The sequence below is a fragment of the Peromyscus californicus genome, unplaced genomic scaffold (genome assembly GCF_007827085.1).
Source record: "Peromyscus californicus insignis strain IS unplaced genomic scaffold, ASM782708v3 Scaffold_3__1_contigs__length_106647218, whole genome shotgun sequence".
Classification (NCBI taxonomy): domain Eukaryota; kingdom Metazoa; phylum Chordata; class Mammalia; order Rodentia; family Cricetidae; genus Peromyscus; species Peromyscus californicus.
The window spans coordinates 8,882,179-8,907,558 of NW_026294551.1; the positions used below are offsets into that span (position 1 = coordinate 8,882,179).

Sequence of the window (25,380 nt, forward strand, 5' to 3'; positions counted from 1 at the left end):
CACTGAAGTTAACTGCCATACTACCTCTTAGTATGTAGACGTCCATGGGAAGTGCTCCCTGAACGGAACCCGCCGTCCACTCTTGAAGACCATGAGGCCAGGCGCCTTCCCTAGTGGTGGTCTGTTACATGTTTGTATTTCCAGGGAGAATATCAATTCCGTATCTGTTCTCTTTAGTCTGCACCTCAGATGCTACAGAGAACAAGCAGTCTCTAAGTCAAGAAATACCTAGTAACTGACAAACTTGTCTATTAACAGCTTAACTGCTAACCCTTGCAGTGCCCATAACCAAGGCAGTGGTCAGTGCTCATGAAGCACGAGCTGCCGATAGCTGAGAGAAGGAGGATTTAACTCCTGCTTGTCAGCACCCCTGCCCTGCCAGGGGCCACACTCCATCATCAGGACCAGACAGTTTGGGGTATGTAGAAACACAAGCAGAGGCACATCTAGTAAAAATAATGCAGGAGTATTTAATTAGAGAGCCTGGGCATTGTTTCCACGCTACTTTGTCATACTAGAGAGCCAGGCAAGCTTGAATAAGGAAGGTGCAGGTGAGTCGTCTTCCCTCACTGGCCAGCTGTCTGAACAAGGAGCCAGGATGCGTTGGGTCACCTACTCTGGAGAGTGCCGGGGGGCCAACCTGCCATTAGATGAGAGGAAGTGCCTTAAGTGTTCACCCGCAGCCTCCTGCCTGTTCCCCCTCCGTGCACCCCACTCAGAGGCCACACAACACAGGCAGTAGCACTGAGGAGCAGGGATGGCTGTAGTAAGAAAGGTCTGAGGGACTTGCTGGAGGTTACACTCTGTGATACAAGTACAGTCTGAAGGAGGCCCATGCCAGGAAGAGTGAACATGCGTACCTTCCATGGCCCGGTCCTCTGAGGGCCACAGCATGGAAAGACCAGCTGTGTGACACGGGAACTAGTGTCATGAAGCCCGAAGTTCACAAAGTTTTTTCTCTTAGAACCATTTTCCAGATTTTAAAACCAGCTGTTTGCCGAGGACTTAGGTCTTACTGGGTTTGCTGGCAGGGAACGTGGGAAAGGATACTCTACTGGAATTCTAACAGTCAGGCAAACAGTGCTATAAGAGAAGCCGTCAAGCACACATGTACACAACACAATCCAGAAATACCCAGGAGGGCTCCGGCAGGCTTAATGGATGGCGTCCTACCAAAACAAAACATGTATTAATAAAACAATGCTTGAGAAAGCACGTTTCTTCCTATTTCCCACCCAACTAAAGGCGCAGATTAGACCATCTGCAAGACAAAAGGGTCTTCTCCCCACGCTCTGATCACAGTGCAGGACTGCCAGGAACAGTCAGCTCTTTTCACCCTACAAAATGCAAGAAACCATCAATCCTGTGCTGTGTGTCCTTCACGGTCTGGGTCTGGGTCCCTTTCTGTTTTGAGGCTATTTGCTCAAGCTGATGGGCATCTTTCTATGCGCTCAAGCTAGTGAAACCTTGTACTCTGTTGCGCCGCCATTAAAAGCAGCCTTAGTGCATTGCCATACAGTGCCTAATTGGTTATTTCTAAAAGAGCTGGTGGGGGTTTGGGTTGGAAGAACCAGGAGAGCCTCTTCGCACTGACCTGGGCTTCTGTTTCGACGCCTCTACTGGTGGCCTTTGCCTTCCTTGTGCTCGTCATGCTCAGTGGAAGCAGTCCAAACCTCAAGACAAGAAAGGCGATGTCAGCGAAGTGAGCAGGGGCCTCGGCCTGGCAGAGCCTCATGAGCTACTCACCTGATCTGACTGGAGGCCAGTGGCAGGATGTTATGGGGTTCCTGGGAGTTGAATGTGCTGCTCCGGGAGGCAAACTGATTCTCTGTACCAGTAACCAATCCGAATAGAACCTGCAGATAAGAAAGGGAGGGGGCCCAGTGCCTGTCACCCCAAGAAACAGTCACTTCACTGTCTACCCATTGTTTGGGATTTTTAAGAATTACTCCTTAATCTGCCATGGGTGAGAATCCCAAAGCCATGTAGTTCTTTTCTAAAACATTTGGGGGGGGGGGGGGCGGTGTTTGTGTTTGTGTGTGTGTTTGCAAGCGCACTGGAGGTCAGAAGACAACTTTCTGGACTCAGTTTTCTTGTAACATAAGGGTCCTGGGGACTGAGCTCGGTGGCAGGTCAGTGGCACACATCTTCCACAGTGGGCCTGGCACCCATGTATTTCTTTGTGTGAGGCTCATGCAGATAAACTTAACTGACCCTTACCTCCAACATGGCTATTGAAGCCCATGGCATTTTACCTAATCCTCTTCCAGGAAGTGGCTGTATCTCATCCCTGTGCATGAAGGACTGGAGCAGGCTTGGAGTGTGATCTGAACTAAGTATCTCTAGTCACACTGAGCATGGTTGTGACCCAACTTACAGAAGTCCGCTGTACCAGGCGATTAAGGTTGCTGTTGAGATGTGGTGTGAAAACATCCAGGTCAAAGGGGTCAATGAGGGCCTCCAGTCTGTCAGTCACTTTCTCGATTCTGAGAAGAGTTAGAAACATTATTCTCCACACACTTCACGATAGAAAACGATCTGACAGTATTTTACTACCATAGAAACCCTAGAGGTGGGCACTATCCAGCCGAGTTGCTTAGTGTCCTTTTGACAATCAGCCTGCCATGATGCCTAAGTCCAGTGCCTTCCACTTACCAAACAGGTTCTGCCTGCCTCACTTGGCTGTGGAATTTATTCAAGTATTATTTAACCACCAGTTACACAGTGACTCACTGTTTAAGAGAAACCAGTCAATGTACAGGATATGGCTGGCTTTCTTTGGAGACTTCGGGAAAGGGGCTTTAGATGGTCCTCAGCTTAAACTGTTGTCATACATCAGCATACAGACTACTGTAAGATGGTGTTGGACCACAGCTTAATAGTATAGGACACAACAGTGTGAGATGTGCTCAGCTCATAGACCCCTGCCTCCCCAAGACAGGGTTTCTCTGTGTGTAGTCCTGGCTGTCCTGAAACTTGCTCCATAGACCAGGCTGGCCTTGAACTCAGAGATCTGCCTGCCACTGCCTTCCAAGTGCTGGGATTAAAGGTGTACACCACCTGTGCAGCTTATAGAGATATTATGCACAGTGCAAGATGTGGTTTACTGCTGGCCCAGACAAAGATCTATTTCCTGGACTTGAAGTATGGTTTCTAATGAACGCTGTGCTCTCCTACCACTGTAAAATGGGGAAATCCCTAGAGGAACCCTTTTAAGTGTACTGTCCATTAACTGCATTAGGAAGAGGTTGCTTGGAGGTGCCCAGTAGGAATGGTCACCTGGAGTCTGGCTTGCTCCGGGCACTCTTCACCTCCTCTCCCTTGCTGGTCAGAACGATGTTGAGGTAACGCAGGTCATAGAGGAGCTGCAGGGCTCGGTTCTGGGTCATCGCACATGTCCCTTCTTTCTGCAAGTGAAGGCTGGCTGGTGAGGGGGTGATTCCTCACATGTTCCAAGAGCAGCTGCAGGTTATGCTTGTGTTACAGCTTGGTACAGTTTCAGAAGGTGCTGTTGACACCCACAGGGCCAGGTTAGTCTCAAAGTGTTAAATACAGAACTCTGGTCTTAAAAATCTCAGAGACCCAGCCCTTAAAAACAGGCTCTGGGCTGTGGCCATCACAAAGGGGCAAGGATTCTTGCCTGGAGATGTATGTGAGCTCTGAGGCCCAGGAGTGAAGACCACTGAATTCGCTCAAGCCAAGCCTTTAAAAGTTCCCAATGAAACCATAGGGCAAGTCAAGGGTCAAGGGCACAGGTGCAGTGGAGGCTGAGAGGCTGGGCCTCCTCCCATCCTAAAGCGAACCTCGGTGCCATAGCTTCCTGCTTCCTCCATCTCACCTGGCAGCCAGCATGGAAGGGCTGCATCCAGCTGAGCGGCTCATCTGCTGCTTACATTTGATCCTGAGTAGATGAAGGGGTTAGACCTGCCCAGAGCCTGCATGGTGCCAAAGCTTAGCTGTTTGTACTGTGAAAGCTTTTACCCTGTCCACCAGTCCTGACCTTCAGGGTGATCAATTTGAACCCGAGATCGGGTCAACTTGCAGAGCTGAATGCCTCTCCTAACACAACAGAGCACATTTATGGGACCGGGACCTGGCTTGGGCGATGATACCATTCTGTGCTCTTCATACGAACCACCCAAATCCGAGAACAAGGTGTTTGTTTGGGAAAACATTTGGATACCTACCTTTACCTGTTGTTCCTCTGTGAGTTGCTCATAGGCAGCTATGACTTGGGCCATGCAGGTCTTCAGCATCTCCTGCAGGGTCACCTTTGGCAAGGCATGGCCTCCAACCCGATTAACTTCCTGGCATAAGCTAAACAGGAAGGACTGGACATACCAGGACGGCTGAAAGATGAGAACAACACGTTGTTAAGTGCACTGAGCAAGCCACACGCAGCCCTCACACGGGGTACTCACCTTGACGTCGCCACTTGAGCATCTACCCAAAGCGCCCAGCTGTTCCTCAGAAGGTACGTATGGAAATGGCTTTCTAGAGCCACCCTGCTTCCCCAGAACAGTTTGTTCCCCTTCTGCAGCCCAAGTACCCGTGACAGTGGGACGGACTCACTTGCGTGGGGAGGCGTATCTTAGATGTGACACTGCTGCCGGACTCCGTTTCCTCTTGAATTTCGAGTTCATCCCAGTTGGTGGCAGTGGCCAGGATTGAGCCAGCGTCACTTAAGAGCAATGACTGCGTGAATCCACAAATCAGAAACTGGTGATAAAAAGAGAACGGCCACATTAGTTCCTCAGGGCCCTCGCAGTGTGTGGAGGTGGTAGGCAGCCAGCCCCACGCTCCTGGCAAGTTAACACTCAGCAGGAGAGTGCATTTGCTAGCCCCTTCAGTAATGGCAGGTGTCACCTGGTTAGAGACCACAGGGGCTGCCGTATTGACACAAGCAGGAAGCAGGATTCCCTGTCCAGGTTGGTTAAGATGGAAACATGCTGTGAAGTCTAGGCTGAGGAACAGGCGATTACACCTGGCCCAGGTTACGGTAGCTATGACTAAGCGTTACTTGTCTCTGGGACTGAGGATGGCCAGACTGGACTAAGACCCCATGAAGTCCTGTCACTCCGTCACTCACTTCCACAAGCGCTGAGCTCCAGACCCGGTAGGCCATGATGCTCTGTTGGAGCAGGACTTCCTTCACTTCCTGCCACTGGGCCTGCACGGGGAGGACCTCCTGAGCTTTTCCCTTCCCCTGCTTTTTCAGAGCCCTGGCCTCTCTTGCAGGTTTTTCAGAGCCCCCACACTTTCCCACAATACATTGCTTCAGGTGAGGGCACAGTTCTCCCAGGGACTGGCAGAGTCTGGCCATGAAGAGGACTGCGTGCAGCTTGGTGCCATGAAGGACATCCTTCTGGTCTCGTGTGACTTCTTCAATGGTCTGCAGCTCTGCCTGGATGCAGCCCATAACGTACTTGATGCAGGCCACAGACTGAGTTCTCAGCATGTCCTGCACAGTCCCAGCATCTGCGTATCTATCAAAGGCAGAGTTCTTAGCCTGGTGCATGGGGGAGGGGTCCTTGGGCAGTGGTGTGTCACTGGAGGGAAGGTAGGCCAGGAGGTCATCCAGTTTAACCTTCAGCTTAGAATCCAGGGCTGAACAGAAGTTCTGCACACAAGGGCTGACAGCTTGCGCTTTCATGGAGAGGCCACTATTGGCAAATTGAGCCCGGTTTGCCACGCTGACCCAGGCAGCATCAGGAGGCAGGTCGCTGGGACTCTCGGACCAGAGGAAGAGAGACATGTTCTGCTCAAAGTGGACATGCTTATTCGATGTGGAGTTGTTGGTCTCCAGTTCCTGCAAAGCTGAGACCAGAAGCTCTTTGGAGCTGCTGGAGATGGATTCAAAACCCTCTCTGGTCAGTGTCTAAAGAGAAGGAGGGCAGAGTTTTAGTCATAGTTACTCTACGGAAATTTGCAAATGAGTTGAAATGGCAGTTTACGCCAGCATTCAGAACACTCTCTACCACACTCACAGTGAGTGTTGGAGCCTGACCGTGAAATGCCCACCCAGGCTCAGGCGTTAACAGCTTGGTCTCCCTTGGTGGCATGCTGGAAGGCTGTGGCAACTTTAGGAGTGGGCTTCATGAAAGCTGGGGCACTGGCTGTGTGTTCTCAGGATCGGGACTTTTGTTCCTCCCACCCCATCTGCTTCCTGTTTCCCTCGAGGTAAAAAGAAGGCTCTCCCGAATGCTCTGGTCACGTGTTCTGCCTCACTACAGTGAGACTCAGCTACATGTTCTCGCCATGGGCCCGAACCAGCCAAGTGTCCATGTGCTGAACTCTCAAAACTGAGCTAAAACACATCATTCCTCAAGTTACTTCTGTCAGGTCACAGTGATGAGAAAAAAAGACTGATACCGTCAACACAGGGGCAGAGAACAAGGACAGGCAGCATCACTGAGGGCCCCCGACAACAACCTGCTGTCTCTCTTAGCTTTTAGAAAATTTAGATGTGGTAAGAAATAGGGGAAGCAGACGCTAAATGAGGGCATTTTTAGCATTTTTAACGTGGTCAAGGGCCACACTGGGCTCGGGTGTCAGGTGGTCCACGTGATGCTCACCGCACCTGTAAGCGATCCAGGAAGAGCTGCTGCATCAGGTCCTCCCAGAACAAGAGCGGCTTCTCCAGAAGCCGCTGACACACCACCTCCCAGCTGTGGCTGGCGGACTCATTGCTAAGTAGGTCCCATATGGCATCTCGGATCCCCGCGAGCCCTTTCATGCTCTTCACGTACAGGAGCAGGTTGGTGACCCCATTTTTGATGTCCTCATTGCACCTGTAAGAAGACCACTTCCTTGGCTCTACTGGATTCCCGGATTTTGTACGTTTGTTTTCTAAAGAGAGATTTCACTATGCATTCCTGTCTGGCCTGGAACTTGTTATGTAGGCCACGACGGACAGAGATCTGTCTGCTTCTTGAGCGTTGGGATTAAAGGTGTACACTAGCATACCTGGCCTTGATTTGTGGTTTTTCACATCATTAAGACAAATTCTTAAAACTTCCTTTGAAATCTCTGACTTGAGTACATCAGCACATTTCTAACTGGATTGAAGCTGGGATTCTCTAGCCCTCTTAGGCCAACTTTTATCTAGAGCCCCATGGCATGGCTTCAGAACCAACACATTAAACAACTCAGAGCATTCAGAACTCAAACATAAGGAGAAAAACCTCTACTTACTGTTTTGGAAAAATAAATTTTAAAGATTTTTTTTTTTTGAGACAGGGTTTCTCTGTATAGCCCTGGCTGTCCTAGAACTCACTATGTAGACTAGGCTGGCCTTAAACTCAAGGGATCTGCTTGCCTTTGCCTCCTGAGTGCTGGGATTAAAGGTGTGCGCCATCACTGCCTGGCTTGGAGATTTTATTTGTAATTATGTGTACTTGCGTGTGTGTGTGTGTGCAGGTGGGTAAACATGAATGCAGGTGCCCTCAGAGGTCAGAGGCAGCAGATCCCCCTGCAGCTGGAATTATAGAGGTGGATGTTAGCTGCCTGATGTGGGTTCTGGGAACTGAATCCAAGTCCTCTGGTAGAACAGCAAGTGCTCTTAACCGATGAGCCATCTCTCCAGCCCATGGAAAAATAACTTTCTGATTCTCCCACCATAGGTACTAAGTGGGTACAAAGGGAGCAGTGCACCCTGAGTGGGTGGCTGACATGTGGTACATCACCCAGATGACTGAGTCTCAGCTCATGCCTCACAAGTGTGGCCACATCAAAGGCTGCGTGCAGGTCAAACCTCAGGGATGCTTTCTGACTGCTTACATGTCGATCCATTTCTGCAGTGTGTCTTTCAGGTACTCCTGGCTGATAGGATGTGCGAGAGTTCGTAGCTCTGGCTGGAACTCCATAATGGAGGCTGGCAGGTGTCTGAACCAGCTGCACAGCCTCATCTCCCCTTGCAGGACACCGATGCCCTTTCCTGGAGAAAAGACAAGCGAGAAGAATCCAGGCTGTGCTTTGAACAGCATATTAAGAATTAAAAAACCATGAGGGAACTTCCAAAAGCCTAGCCCTCCCCCGTTGAGGGTTAATCTGGATAAAAGGTTAGATAAGGAAAGTACAGGGAATGTCAGGCCCTCATTGTTTGGGAAAACATTGTGTGCGGCAGCTTCCCCACGCTCTGCCATTCTGCTGGTTGAGAAGAATACATGCCAGGGGGAGAGAAAGGAGGGCAAACAGGGAAGGGAAGAATGCTGTGCAGTCTGTGTGTGTGTGTGTTTGAGGTGGGATCTCGCCATGTCACTCAGGCTGGTCTCCAGCCCTGAGCCCCAGTGGTCCTCCTGCTTCAGACTTCTGAGTAGCTAGGACTCCAGGTGCATGCCGCTGTACCCACCAGTCCTTGACATTCTAACAACAGAGCTTAAGTTATCAAAACAGTGCAGGCTGGTCAATTCCCTTTCCTCAGCATCCTAGGTCCCTTGAAGATCCAAGGGAACAACCACTGGCACCCCTTCCTGCTCGCTGAGTCTCCTGGTCATCCCTCAGGCCTGCACTGTGCTCCTTGGGGAGTGCCTGTCACTGTACTCTGTAGGAGGCCACTCAGCAGCCTGGTCTACAGAGTGAGTCCCAGGACAGCCAGGGCTGCAGAGAAATCCTGTCTTGAAAAACAAAAAACAAAACAAAAAGCCACTCGGAGTTTGAAACCCAAGGCTCTTGCAAGGGAACCTTGAATGTCTGTTTTTACTATGCCAGGGCAGGTCAGTCAGTACTCACCTTTCATGAGAGGGATAAATGATTACATGCCAGTTCGGAGCGGGAGGGAGGGTGCTGTGTACCTGTGCGCACATGTGCGCGCGTGCTCTCGTGTGTGTGTGTGTGTGTGTGTGTGTGTGTGTGTGTTAGTAACTACTCACTTCCTGTCACCTTGGGCTGCCTCCAGAGTTTACCGTCCCACCTCTCCCTGCAGTCCTACGATGCCAGGGATCTCTCGTCATCCTCTCTCCTCACTGATACAGCCATCTTGTGGCTCCAGATGCTGCCAAGTGTGTACTGCAGGTGTGTGTCTCTGGGGACACCTGCTCACTCTTGGTCCCATTTCAGGGTCTCGGTGTTCTCCAGTGTCTCCTCTGCAACTGTAAGTCCATCACCAGCCCCAAACCAGTTCCTCTTCTAGTTAACGTGGATACTTCCCTTCCCACATGCTTCCCAGCCAATCCTTCATCCCCAGTCCTCTCCACAGAGATCGACTGTCCACTTACCCCATCTCATGGCTCCCTTCTAACCCAAGTCCCCATCCTATGTCTGACCCTGGACCATGGTGACAGCCTCCTGTTAGCTCTCAGTATCACTCTGCTCTGAAGGACTTCACTGTCACATGAAAACATTTAATTATAGCTAGGAAAATGCTATCCCAAGGAAGTATGGGATGCATGGGGACATGTGGCGGAGGGAGCATCCCAAGCCTGCAAGGTCATGGAAGACTACCCTGATCTCTGGGTAAAGTCCAACTTCCAACATCTGGCCCATGCTGCTGTACATTACCTGGCCCCTGGACATGCCTTGGGCTTCTTCTCACTAGATCCTCCCATCACTCTAGAAACTTCTTCTGCTGGCCTTTTTCAGCTCCTCAGACACACTAACATCCTCATCTCAGGACTTTGAGCCTTCTCTTTCTTTTACCTGGGACTCTCTTCCCTTCCTCACTCAGTAACTCCCCTCACCCTTCAGCTTTCAGGGTTTTTGCTGTTGTTGTTATTTGTTTGTTTGGTTGGTTGGTTTGGTTTTTCAAGACAGGGTTTCTCTGTGTAGCCCTGGCTGCCCTGGAACTCACTCTGTAGACCAGGCTGGCCTTGAACTCAAGAGAGATCCACCTGCCTCTGCCTCCCAAATGCTGGGAGTAATAGGCATGCACCACCACTGCTCCAGTGAAGTCCTCTTTGGCCTTGGGAAGATCCTTCTGGTGTTGCTAGGCAACTGGTACCTTCCATTTACCACAGTGACTATGACTGACATCAAACAGCAACCTGCACCTCTGAAGATTCAGCATCTGCTTTTACAACCCAACTACGACATCCACGGAGGAGATGGAATCTTCTCAGTTCACTGATTTATCCCCAGAGTATGTCATAGTGGCTGGGACATGGCAGATCAGCTGAAGGGATGAGAGAAAAGGTTCTCAGCTCACCCGTGGGATGCTGGCTTGTGATTGTCTCCAGGGTAGAGAAGAGCAAGCCACAGGGCAGGGACGGGTCTGGCAGCATGCCTTCTGGTAGAGTGTAGAAAAGGGCATGGGCTTGGTTCAGAGTAGTAGCCAGCAGCTCCACCAAGGAGCAAATCTGGGCCTTGATGCCAGCACCTGGAAGAAGAAGCCACCCTCTTTTAAATGATACCCTTTAGCAAGGCTGAACACAGAACCCTGATGCCTCAGGCCCTCTTGACACACGCTGCCCCATCCCCTGTGAAAGAATTACACTTTAGAGAAAAGCACACCCACCGTGGTGAGGCTGGTTCAGAAGCTTCTGAATAGTTGCCTTTCTGGCCATCAGGAAGTCTGTGAGGGCTTGGCGGGGAGAGCTCTCCTCCAAGAGCATTATAGAGCACAGGGCCTCGGCCACAGCCTGGTCCGACACGTTCTGGCATTTGAGTAGCATCTTGCTTTCATGCAGAATAGTTGACCTAGAAAGACTCACAAAGATCAACAAGAATGGCTAACGTGTGGGGTGAAGTACCTCCGTACATCAGGAAAGAAGACAGACTCCGTGACCCAGTAGGGGTTAAGTGAGGTCCAGACATCATTAGAGAGCCAGTAGGCGCTCACTTACCGGAAGTGGCTGGCCGCTGCCACCTGCCGGATGAGTATGGGAAATCTGGAGAGGATGGGGCTGTATCTGGAGCTGGAGGAGTCCAGCTGGAGCAGGCTGTGCAGGTGGCAGCAGAGCAGGTAGAGCTGTGTGGCCTGGAGATGCTGCGATGTCTCCATGGAGCTCCAGATCTTCTCGGGGATCTCCAACAGCAGCTTTATCTGGGCAGCCATGCTGTAGAACTTCTCAGATGCTGGCTGTGGCTGAAGGGCAGAAAGGAGAGCAAACAAAAGCATAGCTCCGTTTACACAGGCTTGGGGAGAAGTTGGGGGATATCTGAAGATTTGAAGCTTTGCCGGGTGCGGAGGTGCACACCTTTAATCTCAGCACTCAGGAGGCAGAGGCAGATGGATCTATGTGAGTTCAGAGCCAGCCTGGTCAACACAGCGAGTTCTAGGACAGCCAGGGTTAAGCAGAGAAACCCTGTCTTAAAAAAAAAACAACAAAACACTGAAGTTTCATTAAGCTGGACCTAGTACCACTCAGCCGGCGGGGCACTGAGGTCTGAGGCAGGCCAGCATCTCACCACCTGGTTGTTGGTGGCAGGCACCTCCTTTCTCTGATGTCCTGTCTTCCTACTTCTCCTCCCTCTTTGAGGGCACCAGAGATTTGTGCTCACGGTTCTTTGCCACCCCTGCACCAAATTTTCATAGGGCCCAGGCTTCAGGTCTCAGTCTGCCCTCTCACCTCACAGTTCCATCTTGGACTTCCTAGGACCCAATACTGTGGAAAAATGAATTTCTATTCTTTATGAATTATCCAGTGTCAACTATTTTGTTATAGGAGCACAGCTGGTCAGAGACATCAACGTTCCAAGTCTCAGCTGTCCTTACTGAGGAGGACCCACACCTAAAGCACTTCCTTCAGAACTATTATATCAAACAGACACAGTTATTTTGGTGATTAATCACTTTTATGATAAAATATTTTCTACTGCTATTCTAAATTCCTTACATTAAGAAAAAATTCAACTCCTCATGGATTTACTTCCTTGATTAGCATGTAAGCTTCAGAAAAGACATTGGGAGGCTTCTGTTTGTGGTTTGAATGGAGAAGGCATTTGTGGGGCTGCCCCAGAAATGCATCAGTCGTAACTATGAAAATCAATATTATTTTTTAAAGTAGGCTTATATAGTTGAAGTTAGCCAGCTGTCTGGTCATTTGAAGGGGACTGTACTTAATGCAGAGCTTTGGGAGTGATAAGGACCAATGTATTTCCAACCTTCTATGTGAGTTTTCATCACGCTACCCCAGTTTTTTGGCTTGGATTTTCCTGAAAACCAAGCAGCATGAGAAAGCCAGCTCCAAATGAGAGTCAGATTGTGCTTCTGTTGTTTCTACTGTTTCAGTAACTTCTCCCGGGTTAAAAATATTTATCCTACATGCCCTCTGTTCATGCCTAGGCCAATGCCAAGGTTAGGATGTGCTTCCCACCCCATCCTTCCACATGGGGTCTTTAAAGTTTCAGGGAATGGAAGACGGGATGACCTGAATTTTCTGGACCAGCTTCGCTGCCTAAAATGAAATTGTTCACCTGTTAAAGGGGGGAGGGCCTGACGGCTGAGGCTGCCCTCCCCCAATTTTCCAGACTCGGGTACAGGGTGGGATGAGGAATGAATGACTTGATGGGAAGATGTGAGCAAACGGGAGAAATCTGCTCCTTGACTGTCGAGGGACCCCTGGCGTTTTCAGTTAAAAGGGAAGGAGAGCGCTGGGAACCCGAGGGAGGCGAGGGAATCGTCCGGAAGTCCGGGAAAGCTCCTGGAGCAAAAGGCCCGGCTGACTTTTCGGAAGCGGACCCGCGTCCTGAGCAAGGCCGGCAGACGCCTCCTCGGAGCCCAGACCAGCGCGAGGGGCGGGCTCCTCCGGCGGAAGGTGAGGGGTGGGGTCCGCCGGACGGCGAGGGCGGCGGGACGTGGCGGGTTCGGGTCCCGGACTGACCTGCGGGGCCCGCGGGACCCGGGGCGCCGCGGAGCCGGCCTGGCGGAGGCGGGCGCAGTACTGATCGGTGGCCCGCACGGCGTCCACCAGCCCCTCGGCGCAGCGGCGCATCTGGCCGATGGTGTCGGCCGCCTCGATCAGGTCGCGGTATCGCTCGCCCACCATCTGCCGCAGCTCCTCCTTCTTGTGCTCGATCTCCGCTCGAACCTGGCGCTCCAGCCCGCGGATTTCCTCCGCTCCATGAGTCTCGAAGAGCGCGTTGGGGTCGCGCAGATCCAGCCGCTTCAGAGCCGGGGAGGCGGTCGCGGCCGCCATGGTGCTAAGCCAGTGGTCCGCCGGCCGCTTCCGCCTGCCAGCTCCGCCCCGCCCCCTCCGCCATCTTTGATGGGGGCGGAAGTACTTCCGCCGGGGCGGGAGCTGGGCTGGTTCCAGGGTTTGAGCCACGGCGGCAGTGCTAGCCTTGAGCGCTTGTTTTTAATATTACTTACTACCTCTCCCTCCCTTTTCCCCTTCCCTCCTCCTTCCGCCTTTCACTCTGTGTAGGGCGTGTGGGACGGAAACTGATGCGCGTGGAGGTTACAGAACAGCTTGCAGGAGGTTCACTCCTTCCGCCATGTGGGTCTCAGGATAGAACTTTAGATACTAGAGGTTCTCCAGCTTGGAAGCGATAGCCTTTACCCGCTGTGCCTTCTCGCCCGCCCTGAGCACTTGTTTCCTTGGAGAAGCGAGGTAGTTAAGGTCTCTGAGTTAAGTGCTGAACTGGTACTTGCTGGTCAAAGCCTTATAGTGACCTGGAACCCTTATGTCGCACCCTAACCCTTTCCTTGTGAGAGAAGAGCTTCACCGAGGGGTTAATTACGATATAGACGTGGTCGTGTGGTCATCACTCTTTAAGTACACACCTGTGCCCTGGCTAGACCATCACATCAACCAGGACGGGGCTTAGGACCCTTTCCTAATCATCTGTCCTCAACAGCTGGAGCTCCGAGTGACAGCTGTGGTCGATCTTGTGAGCAGCCCCAAGGTATAGCTTCCTGGGTGGCCTGGTGCCTGGGTGCAGTACCCCCTGCTCCTAGTTTTTAAAATCGTTGATCAAATGCAACTTTATAGGAAGACAATGTTTGAATCCATGTTTGTTGATCGGAAAAAGCCCCACTTATAGAGGTTACCCCTTAACGTGTTTGTTTGTTTTATTGCTGCTTAGTTCTTTGGTATTCCATTTTATTTTAATTACTGTTTAGTAGCTACAAAACATGTTTCCCCTGTCACAGTCCTCCTGTGATGGAGACCGGTGGGGAGTCCATGATGCCTGAGGATTGGACACCCAGTAAGAAACCTGGACATGCTGGCCTGTTGTTATTAATTCAGTTCAGGATCCTTCGTTTTGGAGAAGTTTGCTGTTGAAGAATCCCTACCTACGTTAGCGCAGAGAAAACAGTATTATGTGTTCAGCAGCCCTGTATCTCTTCCATTCACCATTGCCACTATTTTGAGACAAATGTCACAGTAATAGATTGATATTTAAATAAGCGGCTTATTATGACATACTAGCAAGAACAGTGCCCCTGCTCTATGCACGGGGAATTTTATTTGCCTTGGGGAGGGGTGTTATCTTAGGAATCCTAAGCCTCTTGGCTCTTGCCTCCTGCTCTGTCAGCGTTCCCAGTACATCGCGCCCCCTGGTGGCGTAGCGGCGATGTGCAGCCCTTCCTACAGTCTCACTCGGCAGGCTGCGGGCAGTTTTGCTTCTGAGCTTGCAGAATCTGTCTTCTGTGTTTGAGAAGTGCGTCTCTGTCGGGCAAGACCTTTCCTTTCCCTAGGACTCCTTGTACCTATGCGCCAGCCTGGGACCTGGGACTGGTCCACAAGACACAACTAACTGTCTGGGGCTTTGGAGGCGCGGTGCTGCCAGAGTGCGGGGGTGGGGATGGGGGTGGGTTTCATCCCGGTGGAGGCATAGGTATCGCCTGCAACATCTACTAATAGTGCAGGGGTGACAGGGACAGTGGCTGCAATTGTAGCTCCCAAGTGCCAGTGCTGGTGGTGGGGACCCTCAGGTTGTGCCTGGCCCCCATCACCCTGTGGCATGCTTTGGATTGGGAATGTCCTTCCGCCCTTTGCTTCTGCCTCCTCAGCTTGATTGCCCATCCTTCCCAGCAGTTCTACAAGCTGCTCGATGTCTTAATGATACACCCAGTTTTTCTGAAAATCAGAACCGTGATCTATGGCTTGCCCTGGGAGCCTAATGCTCATTCCTCAAGCTCCCGGCTCCACAAGAGTTTCTAAAGCCTTCCCCACATTGAGGGGAACACGGCTGGCCACAGATCAGTTAGTGTGGGACCCGGGACTTCCTTTGTGATGGTTCTGGCAAAGGCCCTGCTGCCCAGCGTGTTTTGAGATCAGGGTTTGCTTTCCGGCCTCGGTGCTGTTTCCCTGGCTGAGTTCATCAGACTGGCCTGAAGATGCCACTGTTGCCCCTCTTCCTGCAGAAGAGTAACTGCTGCTCAGGGCTCTTTCCAGACGTCTTCTCAGCCTGGGCACCGGGAAAGCTCCTCAGGTCTAGGGGACGTGTGCCCTTGGTTCTGCTCTCCAAGCCTCCATCTTTACCCCCGTATCCGAGGAGCAGCCCCCCCTCTTCTGACACTTACTGCCTATCAGCTGGATCTATCAAAACCAGCAAATGGGCCAAGAGTGCAGCCCAGGCAGCCAGAGCAGGCACCATGCTGGGGATGTGGGGGACAGAGATTGCTTAAGCTAGTAGGAAGCTCAGAGTTATTGATGTAGTTTAGTTTCAGTTTATGAATGGATGCAGGTATGTGTTGGATATGGCTTTGATTTTAATTTAATTTTTTTTTTTGTTTGTTTGTTTTTTTTTTTTTTTTTTTTTTTTTTTTTTTTTTTTTGGTTTTTCGAGACAGGGTTTCTCTGTGTAGCTTTGCGCCTTTCCTGGAACTCACTTGGTAGTCCAGGCTGGCCTCGAACTCACAGAGATCCGCCTGGCTCTGCCTCCCGAGTGCTGGGATTAAAGGCGTGCGCCACCACCGCCCGGCTCTTGTTTGTTTTTTGAGACAGGGTTTCTCTGTGTAGCTTTGGAGCCTTTCCTGGAACTTGCTCTGTAGACCAGGCTGGCCTCAAACTCACAGAGATCTACCTACCTTTGTCTCCCAAGTGGTGGGATTAAAGGCATGCATCACTACTGCCCGGTTTGATTTTAATTTAATTAAAAAAATTTATATGTGTGTGTTTATCTGTGTATGTTTGTGCAGTGCCTGCAGAGGCCAGAAGAGGGCGTCATTCCCTGGAGCCGGAGTCACAGGAGAGAGTGAGCTGGGAACCAAACTCAGGTCCTCAGCAAGAGCAGCGAGCACTCTTAACCACTGGGCCATCTCTTCAGCCCCTTGAGTGTGACTTTTCATATCAGGCTTTCTTCCTTTTAGCTTAAAGCTTTACGCTGTAGCACTTCAAGCAGCCAATGTTTGACCAATTTTGTTCGGTTCCACCTGAGCCCCTGAAATCAAATAGGCATTCCTCCACAATCCTAGCTGTCACTGGAGTACCATATGCCCTCTGCATGTATCACCTCTGGTTCTCACAAGGACCCTATGCAGAGGTGACATCACAGATAACTAAGTTTCTGGAGGAATAAGTCACCTACCTGAGGTCACCAAACTGGTTGATGGCCAAGCCTGCTGTCATAGTGTCAGCTGTCAGTTGGACACAAACCTAGTCACCTGAGAAGAGAGACCTCACCTGAAGAATTGCCTTGATCAGACTGGCTTGTGGGCATGTCTGTGAGGCATTTTAAAAAATGCTAATTGATGTGGAGGGCCCAGCCCACTGTGAGTAGTGCCTTCCCTGGGCAGGTGAGCTTGGGCTCTATCAGAAAGGTAAACAAGCCAGTAAGCAGCATTCCTTCATGGTCTCTGTGTCAGCTCCTGCCTCCAGGTTCCTGCCTTGAATTCCTGACCTGACTTCCATCAATGGTGGACCGTCATCTAGAAGTGTAAGATGAAATAATTCCCCAAGTGGCTTTGGGCCAGAATGTTTTATCTCAGCAACAGAAAAGCAAACAGGGACACTTGTCTTCATGTGTCAACATGACTCCAGAAGTCCTTGATCTTTTACTGAGTCTCCTGATTAGCTTTAAAGAAAGATTTCAGAATAGCAAGATGGCCCAGACAACACTGACCAACATTCACATAGTTCCCACACTCTCCCTTCACTCTACCTGAAGGGGGTCTCTGCAGCTGTACTGACAGGTTAGGGAGCATGGTGTAGTCATGGCTGCTGGCCAAGCCTTGGGACATTAGAGGGAGGGCTGCCTTTCCAAGCTGGGGACATCATGTGTCACTTTTCTCTAGGCCTGTCAGTGTGTACCCTTGTCCCATTGAGGACACTGAGGGGAAAGATTTGTACTTGGCTTGTTTTGCTTGTTTGAGACAGGCTCTTGCTCCATCGCTCAGCATGGAGCCCAAGCTGGTCTGGAATCTATTGCAATACCCCCACTTTAGCCTGCTGAGTGCTAGGGTTACATCTGTGAGCCACCATGTTGTGTTTTTGTTCTTGTGTTTTGGGTGTGTGTGGGAGGAAGATGGTTTCTGTATGTAGCTGTAGGTTGACTTTGAATTTGAGATCCTCTTGCTGCAGCCTTATGAATGCTTGGGTTTGTAGGCATGTGCCACCATGATGCTTGACCCTTCCTTACTTAAAACAAACAAACAAAACCCGGAAATCAACCCTTTTGTTTTTGTTTTTTGAGACAGGGTTTCTCTGTATAGCCCTGGCTGTCCTGGAACTCGCTCTGTAGACGAGCCTGGCCTTGAACTCTGAGATCCACCTGCCTCTCAAGTGGTGGGATTAAAGGCGTGCACCACCATGTCTGGCTGAAATCAACTTATTTTTATTCTATGTGTATGGGTGTTTCATGTGTACCATGTGCATGCAATGCCTGTGGAGGCCAGAGGAGGGCGTTAGGACCCTGGGACAGGCGGTACAGAGTTGTGAGCCACCATATGGGTTCTGGAAACAGAATCCAGGTATCCTGGAAGAGCAGCCAGGGCTCTAAATTGCTGCACCATTTCTCCAGCTCCTCACCCTTCTTACTTTTTAATAGAAATATAGAAAACTAGCCTGAATAATGCTTAAAACAGAAAAGTCTTGCTGTACTTTGGATAGTAAGCGTCCCTCACAGTTCCACAGGTAGAGGTTCGGTCCCTTGGGTAATGCTTTGGGGATGTGGGGAATCTTTAAGAGGTAGGGTCTAATGTGAGATCTTAGGTCATTGAGAGCAGCCCTTGAAGGGGATTGTGTGACCTTGGCCCACTCCTTGCTTGCTCTTCACTCTCTGGCCATGAGGTGGGTGCCTTTTTTCTGCTACATGCTCCCACGGTGATCTGCTGCCTCACTGCAGGCCCCAAAGCAGTGGGATCAACCAATCCCTCAAACTGTGAGAAAAGCAGCCCCTTTCTCTGTATAAGTTCATTGCTTCAGGCATTTTGTTACAGTCACAGGAAACAAATGAACACAAGTTTCTAACAGATTTTCATAGACACCGTGGTTTGTCTTCCTGGGGGCAGTCTGTGATCTGGTTCCCCGGGAAAGGGTCCCATAAACTTTGGCTGTAGCTAGAGTTTTCCTGCCTGGCCCACAGTCAGGACAAATCTCTGTCACCCGCCAATCCCACAGCCTCTCAGACCCAACCAAGTAAACACAGAGACTTATATTGCTTACAAACTGTATGGCCGTGGCAGGCTTCTTGCTAACGGTTCTTACAGCTTAAATTAATCCATTTCCATTAATCTATACCTTGCCACATGGCTCGTGGCTTACCGGCATCTTCACATGCTGTTTCTCATCATGGCGGCTGGCAGTGTCTCTCTGACTCAGCCTTCCACTTCCCAGCTTTATTCTCCTCCTTGTCCCGCCTACACTTCCTGCCTAGCCAATGGCCAATCAGTGTTTTATTTATTGACTAATCAGCAACACATTTGACATACAGACCATCCCACAGCATTTGGCTCTTCCTCAAAATGACCCAGCTGATACTCAGGAAACATGTCATGCGTTTAGGTTATATAATGACAAAGTGTCTACACAAAGGGTGCATAGGAAAAGGCACGTGGGGCTTTTAACCATCCATTGCTGAATGTTTGTGTGAGAGAGCCATACAAGCCCAGTCTCCCCCAGATCCTGCTGCAACCCCTGTCCCAAACCTCCTCTTAGATATGAGATGGTCATGGTCCTACATGTATGCACAGATCTGAAAGGTGGACCTGTGAGCTTTGTGCTCCCCCTACCCCATCCCTGCTGCCCCACTCCACCCATTGTGTTAGAGGGCGTGGTATTTACATCTTGGGCACGCTCAGATAGGGGATAGGAGAGAGAGAGAGAGAGAGAGAGAGAGAGAGAGAGAGAGAGAGAGAGAGAGAGAGAGAGAGAGAGAGAGAGGAGAGAGAGACACTTTTAAGTGGAAATCAGAAATTTAGCTCTGGCCAAGGGAGAAAGCAAGAAGGAAGGAGAAAAAGGAAGGGGTGTGTGTGTGTGGCATTTGAGGAAGCAGAGGCTAGACCGAGTCAATAACAGCCATGTCAGGGGTTGCATTGGAGGTGGATTTCTACACGCTTGCCCAGTGGGATTCAGACATTTGGTGTTTGCTCTTGGCCTGGGATGCCGATAGGATTAATGCTGACTGTCTTGACATCTTATCTTTATGGCAGCGTTTCTCAGCCTGTGTCTACCGGAGGTGACATCTGTGGTAGAAGAGGCGGGTGTTTGACTTGACTGTTTGCAGATGCCTGAGAGATTACCTTTCACTAAGAGCTAGGCAAGCATCTCCTCTGGTGAAGGAGCCTGTGTGTCTGGGCTCCTCAGGTCCTCAGTGCTCTGACTGTACAGGGCGATTGTGAGGTTCACAGTCCACGCCTCATGTTGGCTGTGCACGGCTCCTGCCATGTGAGCTGTCGGTGAACACGACCAGTGTTCTCTCAGCAGCCCTGGCTCACAGACCCCTGATCTTGGGCACCTCCACTTGCACCACTGTGAATCAAGACACCAGCTTCTCCACAGAGCTCCAGTTACCTTGCAGAGTTACCCTGCAATTCCTCCCGTTTCTACTCTGCGCCCCCCTCCCCGCCCCTTTAGTTCCTGCTCCTCGCTGCAAAAGCCAGACCGACCATCGCTGTTCACTCCTTTGAATGGTTAAGGCTTTGACTACCTACTGCATGGAACCTGGCCATCCTTTCTTTTCGCTCAGAGGCAAACTGGTGAAGACCTTCGAAGCCCCTGTGCAGCCTCGCTCCTTCCTCCTCCTCCCTCCATCAACTGCAGCCTCCCTGGTCTTCTTTAGTTCTGTAAAGTTTTGATCTTAGGAAGGGAGGCCTCCATTCTTGCTGTTTCTCTTGCCAGATCATGCTAGACTGGGGAGCCGCCCTGGACCACTGCAGGTGAAATAACAGAGGCTCTCATTGACCAAACCTCCCTGGGCGAACCACCTTAGCCCGCTCCCTCACAGCCACCAGCGCTCAGAGCCGGATCCTGGTTCTTATCTTTATGGAGGAGGAGATTGGGACAGGGAGGTTTCTAATTTACTCCAAATCATTGAGGAAATGGCAGAGCTGATGTGTAAGTCAGCTGTCTGCCCCTGGACCTGGGGCCGCAGCCCCCACTCTTTATTGCCTGTGTATTTTCATTGCAGCCTTTGCTACCGCACTGAAATTACAAGGTCATTTGTGTGTGTATTTTATACACACACACATACACGCGAACACACCCGGGTGTGCATGTGCCACTGTGCAGGGGGAGGCCAGAGGACAACTTGCAGGAGTTGGTTCTCTCCTTCCACCTTGTGGGGTCCAGGGATCAAACTCAGCTTCTCAGTCTTGGCAACCAGCGCCTTCACTCTCCAAACCGCCTCACAGGTTGATTTATATATTTTGAATCAAGTATCTCCTAGTACAAGGAGCGGAGAACAGCACTGTCGTTTGTCTCCCTGAATTCCCAGCTTCAAAACAGCCTCTGACACATAATTAACACACAGTGTTTGTGGAATACATGAGTAATTTAACTTTGTAAGTAAGTAAGTAAGTAAGTAAGTAAGTTCTTGGCATACTAAAAAATATATCTATGAAAATAATCACATTACACCTCACTCTAATTTCTAAAGGAGAGGATGACAATTCATACTGAGTTTATTTATATTGTTTTTTATGAGCATTATTTATTTTTTTAATTTCTTTTAACAATCCATCATGATATATATGGATGGGCTTTATTTTGCCATTTTCATACCTGCAGATAATTCAATTTGATCATATTCATCTTCCATTACCCTCTCTCCTTTCTCCCGTTGATCCTTCCCTTTCCCAGTCCCCTGCCCCCATCTACACTCAGGTCTTTTGTTTTGGTGACCCAATGAATTTCATTAGGGCTGCTTTCAGGAGTGTGGCTGACATTTGTAGGAGTATGGAAACTTACTAGTGTCTACACCACTGAGGAAAATGTCTCTCCCCAGCCACTCTTCACTACCTAAGGTCCCCAGGGAGCGGCGGGGCTGCTTGGCCCCTCCACCCCCTTCAGCATCCCCACAGAAGGATGATGGAACCGGTCTTGTGCACATCTTCTTAGGTTGGTCATCCCAGCTGCTGTGAGTTCATGCACACATTGGCCATGCCATGCTTGGAAGACTGTTTCCTGACTCTCCACCTCTTCATCGGGCTCTTACATTCTTTCTTCTGGTCGTCCACGACATTCTTGGAGCCTTGGAAATGGTGGTGTAGAGACAGATTTAAGGGTGAACATTCCATAGTTACTCGGCACTTAGGCCAGTCGTGAGCCTCTGCAGTAACTGCTGCCCCCTGAAGAAGGAAGCCCCTCAGACCAAAACTGCGGCAGCAGCAGTAACTCATGGGCATAAACATAACCATTCAGAAGGCAAGTTGACAGGCACATCGTGTCCACTTAGCAGAAAAAACAGCGGTAGCTGTCCACTAGGGCCTCCTGGTTTTGATTAGGTTTACATCACCATGAGTTCATTTATACTCAAATCTAACATTGGTGTCCTCGCCTCCAAGTGTGAGACACCTTTGCACTTTTGAATGTTGTGTATGGAATTAGGTAGACACTGCTCTGTGGAAACCCTCTGATCTCTTGTCTGGAAGTTTCTCGGCTGGTCTGTTTACATGTTCATGCTCCATAACAGCTATACTGAATATGTTGACTTGAGTGATGAAAGTCAGCCATGGTCTCAGGCATTTGAATCCTTGGCCCCCCTGGTTGGTGGCGCTGTTTGGGGAGGCCTATGAGGTGTGACTGGAGGAAGTATGTCACGGAGGAGGGGGGGCGGGGGCGTTGAGGTTTCAAAGCCTCATGCCATTTCCAATGTGCTCTCTCTATGCTTTGTGCTTGCGGTTCAAGATGTGAGCCCTCAGCTTCCTGCTCCTGCAGCCATGACTTCCATCTGCCATTATGGATGGTGGGTGCCATGTGGGTGCTGAGAACCAAACTCAGGTCCACTGCAAGAGGGCCTTTTATATAGTGAACATTGAGAAAAATGCAACCATTTGACTGAATCGTTGAAGAGCTTGCACATTTAAACAAATTTATTGATTGGGGTTAGAGAGATGGCTCAGTGGTTAAGAGCACTGGGTGCTCTTCCAGGGGATGGAGTTTGGTTCTCAGCACACACATAAACAACTCACAACTGTCTATAATTCCAGTTCCAGAGGAACTGATGCCTTCTTCTGACCTCCTCAGGCACCAGGCACGCACATGGTGTACATGGATATGTGCAGACTAACATTTATACACATAAAATTAAAAAAGATGTTATTATTGTGCATCTGCAAACTGCCATGGTGTGCAATTGGCGGTCAGAGGACGATCTTGTAGAGTTGGTTCTTTCCTTCTAGCATGGGCCCCAGGGATGGCGCTCCAGCCGTCATCACCTTGCACAGCACGTGCTCTGCCCACTGAGCCATCCCACCACCCCCTTCCCTCCCCTTTTGGTTATGCTTTTGGTACAGATGGAGGCAGCAGTCTCCTGCATTTGAACATTCATGCACTGAGGCTCCATTTTTCCCAAGGTAGATGCAAAGCAAGATCAGAGTTGGGTCTGTGGGTGCTCTCCACTTCAAATGCCATTCGAGAGACTAGAAACCCCATCCTCCAGCTCTGTTGCAGCCCACAGGTCCAGGGGTTATTTTCTAGAAACTCTTTAGGATTCAGAGCACTGACGTGTTAGAAAGCCCATTTGTGCTTACCTCTTGCTCTAGGGGTGGTGGTGCATGCATGTGTGTGTGTGTACACCTATGTGTGAGCACTCTCATGGGTTCATGTATGGAGGCCAGAGGTCAACTCCAAGTGTCTTCCTCAGTTGCTCTCCAGCCTATTTTTTGAGACAAGGTCTCACTAAACCCAAAGCTCACCAGTTCACCTGGCTTGCCAGGGCGGTGAGCCCTTGGGATCGCTGCCTGTCTCCATTCCCAGCACGGAGCTTACAGACATGCACCACTGTGCCCCGTTTCTATGTGGGCTCTGGGGAGCCAAACCTAGGTCATCATGCTTGCATAGCAAGGAGTTTACCTACTAAACCATCTTCCTAGCCCCGAAGTATTTATTTTATAATTGATCTTGTCAATTTAATTATCTTATTGTTTGCTGTGCTGAGGACTAAACCCAGGACCTCATGCATGTTGGGTAAATGCCCTCTGTCACTGAGATATACCCCCAGGATGGAGATTGCGCACCTGCTGTTCTAACAGAGCATTGTGAGGTCAATGAGAGGGTGTTCTGTGCCTTCTACGTGTGCCTCTTCCCCTTGCCACGTTTAGTATGCAGCCCCTCTCTGCCCTTACCCTGTCCCAGTTGTCCTCTGGTTCCAGTTGAGTCCAGCAAAAGGAGATCAAAGGAATCCAGTGATTCCAGTGGCAGACTGCATCACTTCCTCATGGCTTCTTCTCTTACTGGTCTCTCATGACATCATTCCTTCTTTGCTCCTCTGTTTCAGGATTGGTTAGGGTGTCCAGCTTGACCTTGTCTCCAGGCCCGTCCCTTGCTAACCTCCTCCCATGTCTCTGCATGTGGTTCCTTTATGGCATGCATTTCTCTTGAGTGCACCATCTGTTTCTATTGGACCCGTGAATAATACAGGAGACGACAGACCCAAGACAAGGGTGCTTCTCTTTTGGCTTAGCACCAAGCCCTAGGCTGGGCATGATCCCACACAGAGGAGAGGAAAAGAGTCTGGAGTGATGGTTCGGTGGTTCAAAGTACTTGTGGCTCTTCCTGAGGACCTGGATTCAGTTCCCAGGACCCACATGGTGGCTCACAACCACCTGTAACTCTGTTCCAGGGGATTTGACACGCTCTTCTCACCTCTTCAGGCATCAGGCTTGCACACTGGTGTAATACATACCCACAATCAAAACACTGACACACAGACCATCAATGAAAAGCAAAGACAAAGGCACTGTGGCTTCATTTGTTTAATTAAAGGTGTGATGACACTCATCTGCATCTTTCTAAAGCCCGTCTCTAGTTCAGGCTCTCAGGGATGGAAGGTTGGTTCCATTTGGTAAGATTCTAACCCATTTCCTTGAGCAGCTAAGATCTCTTCCAGTGGCAAGTAGGCCCAGAGGAGAGTTTCCATAACAGTCCTAGTAAACAGACTTCAGTTTGAATACCTTTGATGGAGAATGCCATTTCCTCTGAACAGGCTTTATAAACAGCACTTTTGGAAATGTTTAAAAATTAAGTCACCAAAAAAGAAACGTTTGCCCTTTGTTTTCTAGTATTACTGCTGTACGGCTACTTTCACAGCTAGTATGGAGGTCAGTGTATCTGCAAATGAAACAGACGGTGACGGAGGTGCACAGGGGGGGAGGAGAGGCGGTTTAGGTTCTCCATTTAAAACCTGGTGGTGTGGGGATGGCGGATCAGCAAGAAAATCAGCGCTGAAGATCATGAGAACATATAAGAACAGACAAAAGTCTGGTGATGGGCTGTGGGGGAGTTTTGTTGACATGTGTATGGGAACCATCAGTTACGTAGTTGAAACTTTCTGCAGCCTGGGCTGCTGAAGTCTTCTCCTGGGTGCCCTGGGTTATGTCATATCTACAGATATGGCAGAGCAGGAGAAGGGAGGCCCCAGTCCGCCTTCAAATACAAGGGGGGAGCCCAAAGGCAGCATGACCCTCGCTACCCTCAGAAAAAGACACAAAACAATGTCTGCACCTCTCAAAACCTGGAAAGGGGTGTGCAGTGTCTATGTGTGCCTAGAAGAGTGTTCAGTCTCATTTGGCAATGACTGGTCTCCTTTGTAAAAGGCTGCCACTATTTCTTGGTGACAGCCAGAGAGTAATGGATGGATTCGAAATGAGGAAGCATACTGAGAAAAAAACACACCGCTTGAGTTCAGTGCACTTTAAGCAAGTTTTAAAAATGAGCTCATGGATCTGGAGAGATGGCTCAGTGGTTAAGAGCACCCAGGTTCAGTTCCCAGCACCCACAAGGCAGCTCACAACTGTCTGTAACTCCAGTTCCAGGGAACCTGACACCCATGGCAAAACACCAATGCACATAAAATAAAAATAAATAAATTTAAAGAAGTGAGCTCATATACTCTGTC

General features: G+C 50.1%; 2 protein-coding genes across 8 annotated transcripts in view; one reads left to right on the forward strand and one right to left on the reverse strand.

Annotated features, from left to right (window-relative positions):
* Positions 1 to 447: 447 nt before the first annotated feature.
* On the reverse strand, positions 448 to 13,133 carry Cog1 (component of oligomeric golgi complex 1). 4 transcript variants are annotated; one of them, XM_052758517.1, is made up of 15 exons: positions 12,759 to 13,131; positions 10,779 to 11,020; positions 10,451 to 10,632; positions 10,142 to 10,312; positions 7,780 to 7,936; positions 6,581 to 6,791; positions 5,090 to 5,878; positions 4,573 to 4,719; positions 4,188 to 4,349; positions 3,280 to 3,407; positions 2,378 to 2,486; positions 1,747 to 1,856; positions 1,595 to 1,673; positions 1,135 to 1,169; positions 448 to 640 (listed from the first exon to the last, which is right to left on the reverse strand). In XM_052758517.1, the coding sequence occupies exons 1-14, from the start codon at positions 13,071 to 13,073 to the stop codon at positions 1,155 to 1,157; spliced, it is 2,817 nt and encodes a 938-aa protein (XP_052614477.1). In that variant the 5' UTR covers positions 13,074 to 13,131; the 3' UTR covers positions 448 to 640; positions 1,135 to 1,154. The 4 variants fall into 4 exon arrangements, with proteins under 4 accessions (XP_052614477.1, XP_052614476.1, XP_052614479.1 ...); XM_052758516.1 differs by lacking the exon at positions 1,135 to 1,169; XM_052758519.1 differs by lacking the exons at positions 1,135 to 1,169; positions 12,759 to 13,131 and adding an exon at positions 12,352 to 12,453.
* The window catches only part of Slc39a11 (solute carrier family 39 member 11), a 443,246-nt gene continuing 430,219 nt past the window's right edge, over positions 12,354 to 25,380 (forward strand). For 2 of the 4 annotated variants that reach the window (XM_052758530.1, XM_052758531.1), the window contains exon 1: positions 12,355 to 12,692. In XM_052758530.1, the coding sequence (XP_052614490.1) occupies positions 12,431 to 12,692 (262 nt within the window). In that variant the 5' untranslated portion in view covers positions 12,355 to 12,430. Of the gene's footprint in view, positions 12,693 to 25,380 lie in introns of all 4 variants that reach the window. The other 2 variants (XM_052758532.1, XM_052758534.1) reach the window with 2 other exon arrangements.